At 32.3% G+C, this 7,704-nt stretch overlaps 1 protein-coding gene across 1 annotated transcript; it reads left to right on the forward strand.

The window, feature by feature from the left end:
- The first annotated feature begins 1,534 nt into the window (after nt 1-1,534).
- On the forward strand, nt 1,535-7,274 carry LOC124938821. The gene is made up of 13 exons (XM_047479338.1): nt 1,535-1,756; nt 1,980-2,309; nt 2,758-2,808; nt 3,293-3,423; nt 3,488-3,604; nt 3,717-3,836; nt 4,174-4,247; nt 5,168-5,340; nt 5,477-5,530; nt 5,618-5,727; nt 6,481-6,594; nt 6,877-7,002; nt 7,090-7,274. Exons 2-13 carry the CDS (start codon nt 2,133-2,135, stop codon nt 7,115-7,117), a joined length of 1,275 nt encoding a protein of 424 aa, XP_047335294.1. The 5' UTR covers nt 1,535-1,756; nt 1,980-2,132; the 3' UTR covers nt 7,118-7,274.
- Nucleotides 7,275-7,704: the final 430 nt, after the last annotated feature.

Raw genomic sequence — 7,704 nt, forward strand, 5'->3', positions numbered from 1 at the left:
TATAAGCCAAAATAATGTGATCTAATGTGAAATTAAGTTTATGGCTTATGGGTGTATTTGTCATGAAAATAAAGTGAGGATACCTAAGTGACATTTCTAATTTTATGAAGGGGCTAAATTAGAAATTGTCAAACTATAATAACTAACTTATTGTTGGTTATATGTAACGGTAATGGTCCCCATTTGAAGTAACGTCAATTCTCCTTCGCGTCCCCATCAACAGAGAGAGAAACCTATTGACTTACTCATCAAATGGAAGAACCATTCCATATAAGGAAAGTTTAAGGAAAGATTCATTCAATCCATGCAAAGTTTAAGGAAAGAGAAGATTCACAATTCATGCGATTAATTAAGGTACGCTTCCGCAGAATTCAAGATTTTAATTTCTCACACATTAAATTAGGATCTAATTAGGATAATTCTAACAATAAGATACTTGATTATTTACTTACTTAAAAGATAACAAATAAAGAAAAACTTTAGAACGAAAAGGTTGAAAAAAAGTTAAAGAGATTTTGAAGATGAAAAATTAAAATAAATAAAAAAGTTTTTGAAGATAAAAGATGAGAAAAAAGAAATAACAACTTTTTATTAAAAAAAATTGAAAATTAAGAATAGTAAGAGATAAATATTTTTATGGGGAATATTAAAAAAAAAAATTGAGTGGAGTATTGTTAAGAGAAAAATAACTAATGTATTTATTATGATAATTGTCATTATTGGCATGTGAAAAATCACTTTATTCTTTAATTAAAAAAAAATTATTTTATTTTTAATATTAATATAAACGGGTATTTAGTTTGGGTTTAGTATACTTCTCGTCCCCGAACCCGGGTACCTTCTCTTCCTTCTCATGCCCGACCTCGAACTCAATTTAAAATACCCGAACTCAATCATTAGGTACCCACGGTTATCGAGTAAACCAGTCAGTACTTATTGTCATCACTAATTCTGAACTACTAATTACATTAGTACAAATATGTTTTTTATCATAGGTTGAATCGATGTAGAAGAATCTCAGCAATCACCTGTTCTGATTTTACATATTGATCTCGTGTGGTTTCTAAGAATTTAAAACCCAATTTCTTCTCTATGTTCACGGAACTATTTTTTTATTAGAGACTATAATATGGAATAGAACGAGGAATCGTCATTGATTTGCCTCCTAACTAAATTAGAGTCACCATGAGCCCGACAAAGAATTATTAACCGACAAAGAATTCCATTAATAACGGACTGTTTTGATTTATTGGAACAACATTAATTTTTTATTTGAATCTTGACTGTATAATTATAATCTATAACTAAAACTAGCCTATTAACTTAGTTTCCATTTCGAAGAAAGAGTTACTTGTTATTGTGTAACCTTCTATCAATCTAGTTATCAATTGGAATTTTATTTAGATGCAACTTTAATTATGAGTTATGTCAATCATTTATTTTTAATATGAGAAAAAACATGAAGTTATATATTGATAATAAATAAATATAAGAAATGAATTGAAGAAGGTGATGGGAGGAGGGAAAGTGTGGAGAGGATCCCGGCGGCCATTCCGCAGGCCTTCCCCGCTGAGGAATTTTCTCGTGCTTTCCCGGAATAGCAGCCATCTCTTCCCTGTCAAGTTCTCGTCTTTTCTCTCTCATTTGCCTGATGAACAGAAGGAAGAGGAGAGACATCATCAGAATAATTCACTTCCTCCGTCATCCTTCCTGCCCTCGACCACCATCTTCTTCATTTATATAACCTCGCAACCAGGTACCACACCCTATATCCACTTCTTTAACATTACCCACCTTTTATCATCTCTCTAATGCAATTCTCGACAGAATTGTGACGCCAGAGTTCAACTTTTTAAATGAATCTCAGATGTTTTTTTAATTGATTGAAGACGAAAAAGCATGTATTAGTTAGTTTTGCAGAAATTTATCTGATGCAAATGTAATAACAAGGGTTGTTTTAATTGGCTGTCTCTCTGCAGGAGCCAATCAGTGTGAACAATCTAAATGATGCTCATAGTTGTGAAAGGGTTGATGTCCATAGCCATCTCGTTTTCATCCTAATACAAAAACAACTAATTAAGCTCTTATTTATTATTTGATGCTATAAAAAGTATCTAGCAAGTTTACCAAAGATGGCTGTTAGTTTCAAGTATTGGGATGACTGCATTGATCCCCAAGATATGGAAGCAATGTGGATGGATCATGCAGTGAAAAGAGAGTGGGTTAATGCTGGAGAGAATAAAGGATCAAAAGTACATCTTTCACGAGATCCAGATGGACAGCCTTATCTCACACAAATTGAGATGAAGGTAGACAGGTTTTCTATGAAATTTTTGTTCTTATTGAATTGTTTACTACCCTTGTTAAGACTCTTTTTTTGAGGCTTGCATTGTTATGTTCCAGTCCAACTTGAATAAGCCAGTTATTGTAACAAATAGAAAAAACAAAATAGATTATGATCTTATGCTTGGCGTAATTAATCAGGTCAATGGACTTATTTCTCTATCCCCATTCTCAGGAGGAGACGAGGAAATGAAAGTTGAATCCATTGAGCATTTGAGCTAATGCTAGTTCTCTGTTTTTTGTTTTTGCAATTTCCTTTTCTTAGAGAAGTACCATCTTCTGATCTCAGAAACGAGATTTCTCCATTTCATTTTTCCGTTTTGACCACCCTCGTATCAAGTGATGTTTTCTTTGCAAATCAGCTGGTATTTAGTGTAATATTACAATAATACATAGTTTACTTTGTTTTTCCAGGCTTTGGCGGGAATTATTGTTAGCAGGCACTTTATTTCAAAGATAGACTCGGTATATTCGTCAACGCTTTTTCTGTGCCGTAATTTTGATTTTGCAATTTAGTTTGTGTATAAATCTTATAGTGTGGCTCAAGAGGAATCTGATTTTTTGGTATTATGTATCATTGTACCCACTAAATGTTTCTTTATCTATTCTGCCAGTTTCCAGGATTTACATGTATATAATTGTGCCAAAAGAACCTATTAATTTTTGGAACTTGGTATTGTAGAGAGATATTTTGACCTCCACTAAATCACAAGCTTGAGATAGTCATTTTACTAAGGAGTTGGGTAAGAAGATTTCTTAAGATAATGTATCAACTTTATTGTGAATTTTAAGTAGTAGTTTTATCTGTTGAGTTATATTTGCAGTTTGATGATGAACCGTCATGATGTTGTTGTGATCCCTTCATATTTGACTTAAAAAGCAAGGTCAACTGCTTATCAGGATCATATCCCCCTATTTAATACTTCTTAAATTCTGTACTGGTATGCAGGATATGGTTTGTGCTATAGCTGAACTTGAAAGTGACAGAAAGCCTCTAACCACAAGATATAACAAAAAGACAAAAGAAACTAGTATTGGTATCATGCAAATGTTGCCAAGGACAGCTAATTGGTTGATTAGGTATTTAAGTATTTTCATGTTTCTACTTCAAGATTACTTGTTAACATTCAGAATTTATGTGCAGTGACATGGGCTACAAGATGTATCAAATTGAACAGAATTCAGACCTTTTGTACAGACCTTTTGTAAATGTATACCTTGGCGCTGCCTATCTTAGTTGGTATTCAAAATACGATCAAATGTGAGTTTTGGACCATGTAATTCCTATATCTTATATATAACCTTCTTTTATGGCCTTTCTAGTTACATTGTCTATTGAAACTGAGTACTGATTGATTGAAATTTATCTGTAGAGAAAGAAGTGAAGAGTTCATAGTGAGGGCTTTCAAAGGTGGCCCAAAAAAGGCAACTGACAAAACGACATTGGATTATTGGAAAAGATATCTTGCTGCTAAGGAAAGTCTTCCTTCCAGGTACTTGCTTCATTATTTTATCATCACCTGCTCTAAGTCAAATCAAATATCTTGTTTTCTTTCAATGTTGTTACATATTATAATACTTGATCACCCATACTACAGTATCTACAGGTGACTGTTATTAAAGCCTTGTTTGTATGGGGTTATTTGAATAACCAAATGGTTATTTTCCAAATGTCCTTATTATTTAATGTTTTGTGCCTTGAAAAGATTTGACTTGCTATATTAACTCAAGAGTTAAATGTGAAGGTGGTTTATTTACTTGCAAAATGTATATGGTATAAAGGAAGTATGCTATATAACTCGTGATAATTGTCCTTGTTATACTTTTCAGAAAAGTTTTTGACGTTGGTGTTGCCATGAATGACCCATCAGCTTCTGTTGCTCCTAATCACCATCCATCCTCAGGTGTGCTTCTTATGCATTTTTTTAAAATTTTGGAAGTTAACACGAATCCCTTGTCATGACCCTTACTTCAACTTAAAACATTCTAAGTGGGAATCGAACCAGTGACTTTTGGTCTCATAGCCACCGACTCTTGCCATTTGAACTACCCTAGTGGGTTGCTTTTTATGCACTTCTTGTAACTTCTCTTTTGTTCATTTGGAATTAGGAAAAAGATTGCTCAATAAATGCAAATAGTGATCAGAAATCTGGTCAATATACACTGTCATGTCCCTTCCTTTCCCAGGGTTTGTTTGATGTGGATTATTTGGATTGAATCCAAATAAACCACTCTCACATCACCTCATCAATTACTTCTATAAAATCATCAACTAAAATACCAAATTTTTAATCTTTATAACATTTTAATATTTAAATACAAATAATATTTTAGTCATTTAACTCAAATAACCCACTTTTTATCTAGGAAGTCTTTTTTCTTAAGAAACCATTTTATTTTTTAAAATAAAACCAACATCAAACAAGTTCCTAGACTAGAATGTCTTTGTCTTTCCTTTCCTGCAAAGCAGGGCCTCAAGGATTGCATAAAAAGTAGTTTTTCTATTAATGTTGCAAAGGCCTTGTTTTATTTGTGATTTTTCTCAGAAAATCGGGTTATGGTTTGAAAACCTTGTTGGATGAAAGAGTATATTATTTGGGTTAAATTCTAAAATATCTTTTTGTATTAATATTTAAATTTTATAAAATAAAGTAAGGGTAATTTGATTTTGATTAATGATTTGAAAGGTTTGATTGAAGTGATTGATGATGGTAGTTAGATTACATAACCCTTCATCAAACAAGTCCAAAAGAGTTTTTATTATGTAGAAGCCTCAGTACCCTAATTGATATGAGACTGTTTGAATTTTCATTGGTATGAATAGCATTCAGTACAGAGACAACATGGGAATCTAAAGCTTCACCTGAAGACATGTTAGAAATGTGGAATAGTCCCAGTGTCAGCAAAGAGTGGAACAAATCAGGCAACAAAAGAGATAAAGTGCATTTTTCACGTGATGATAAAAAGAGGCCATATTTATCCCGCGTTGAGTTGAGGGTAATGTTCCTACTAGATAGATTTTTGTTAAAAAAGATTGGCAGCACAAAGCAAAGATTCCTTATTCTTCTAATCTGATAATCTTGATTTCTCTGAATGGTCTTAAATGAATCATTATCTCGTCGTTGCTTTGTAGGCAGTAGCAGAAATTATTTTGTCAAAGCATTTCAGCACTAGAGGAGTAAAGCCTGTAAGTTAGTTGTATGTAGTTATTATGATTCTCCTAGAATAAGGAGAGAAGAAGTTGATCATCACTTTCATCTCATTCATCATGCAGACAATTTTATGTGCTATTGCGGAAATTGTTAGCATGCGGTTTTTGAATGGGGTTGGTCCACGACCAGGAATAATGGGTGTTGACTACCCTACAGCTTGCTGGCTCTACAAGTATGTGTTCCCTCTATCTCTAAATTGTTCTTCTGTCCACTGTTTCCTTTACAGAAACAAAATAATTGAAAGCTAGTTTGATCTTGGGTTTTATTTGCAAAAACAAAAACTGTTTTTTTCAAAAAATATTGTTTGATTTAAACAGTGGTTTATTTGGGCCTTAATTGACGTGGATTATTTAGATTAACCCATTTGAAAACACTTTTTTGAATCTGGGGTTTGGATGAAAAACATCAATAATTTTATGAATTTATATCTGATTAAATTGTTTCTAACACATTATCTTATCTAGATTCACATCCAGAAAAGATATTTATCAAAAACATGTGTTCTCAAAATAAATTTATCGAATATTTCTCATAAAAACCCAGACCTAGATCCCATTTGAAAATACTTTTCACCCAAAATAGCATCTATTGTTTTACTATATATTTATAACGTTAGTTAATAACCTACATCAAACAAGATTATTTAGAAATAATCACTTGGTTACTCAAGTAATTCAAGATCAAATAAGGCCTTAAATCCTTAATATTTGACAATTTTACAGTATTATAAATGTAAAGTACATATGTAAGTGATTGATGATATGGTAAATCCAAATGAATCACATCAAACAAGCCCGTGACTGCATTGGAACATAAGTTGCTTAATTTGTGGATTGAAGTTGAGTTTATATTATATATGAAAGAGAACAAAATTTGGCATGATCTAGATTCTAGAATGACCTCTATGAGAAATGTTTTTTTATAGGGATCTTGGTTACAAGGCATATAGAGTAGAGTGTGCTGATGATATGACAAAGCCATTTGTTTCCGTTTACTTTGGTGCAGCCTACATGGTTTGGCTATCACTTTATGGAGGAAGGCAAGTTTATTTCTCTCTTTTTCATTCAATCAAACCATCATATAATCTTCTTAAGGCCTTTTTGAGATGCTAAGCTGAGGTGAAAAAGTGAGTTATTTTACTAGAAAGACATTAACATATAATGAAAAAAAAACAAAATTTTGGTAAACAAGAAATAGATTGTGGGATATTTGAAGATTATTCAAATAAACTAATCCGAACAAAGTCTTATTAAAAAACCTTCAAAATTTTCGTTTTTATCAATTTTGAAATCTGAAACTGTTGGGTATGCTATTATTATAGGGAAAGGTCTCCACAGTTTGTTGTTCAGGCTTATATAGGTGGCCCGAAGAATGTAAACCGGCAGGAAACAGGACCTGTACTGCTTAAGTTTGAAAATGCATTGAGCCGATATGAGGACATGAAGAAGTAAGTAGTAAAATACAATAACGATAAATCATTTCTTTCTCGACTAGAGAGAAACCATTCATTGGAATCATCTAATGATTTTTGCAGGGATCAAGAGGGCTGCAACATTATGTGAATGTACAACTTTCCTCCTCGATTCTGCTCGAATCTACAGAAAGAAGAGTTGTTATAATTGTGTAATGGTGATTGTTCTATGTATAGCCATTTTTCTTGTATATCCTTGGGAAGATCATAAAGAAAAAGTAATACAATAATTTTTTAATAAAAGAAATTTTAAACTTTATTTTTCTTAAGTTTATAAGACTGACCATGAATTCTCTTTATAAACATTTGTTTAAAGCTAATCTGTTGGAATTCTATGACAAGTCTATTTTTATCGGAAATTCAAGACAGAAAGGACAATGAGGACAATGAGGTTGAATTAAATGTGCTTGAGGATGAGTAAGGAATTGCAAGCATTTGATATGAAATGCATGTTGACATGGAAAAACTCTTGTCTCTTGACCCAATATATCTTCATTGCATATTTTGCAACTTTGTCCAACATCAAGTGGCTTCTCATCCAATTCTGCAATAGTCAAGACATTTTTAACTAATAGAGTTGACATCTTTAAATAAAAAAAATATACAAATGCATACTGTTAGGCTCTGTATTATCTGGAAAAGAATGAATATCATCATGGCATACAGATGATTGAGCTG

This window comes from Impatiens glandulifera, chromosome 5 (genome assembly GCF_907164915.1).
Source record: "Impatiens glandulifera chromosome 5, dImpGla2.1, whole genome shotgun sequence".
Lineage (NCBI taxonomy): Eukaryota > Viridiplantae > Streptophyta > Magnoliopsida > Ericales > Balsaminaceae > Impatiens > Impatiens glandulifera.

Excerpts from the sequence above, each read along its gene's own strand:
- LOC124938821 (XM_047479338.1), top strand. The coding sequence starts at position 2,133 with ATGGCTGTTAGTTTCAAGTATTGGGATGACTGCATTGATCCCCAAGAT. Across the intron at positions 2,310-2,757 it reads TCACACAAATTGAGATGAAG|GCTTTGGCGGGAATTATTGT; the intron begins GTAGACAGGTTT and ends TTGTTTTTCCAG. Across the intron at positions 5,531-5,617 it reads GCACTAGAGGAGTAAAGCCT|ACAATTTTATGTGCTATTGC; the intron begins GTAAGTTAGTTG and ends TTCATCATGCAG.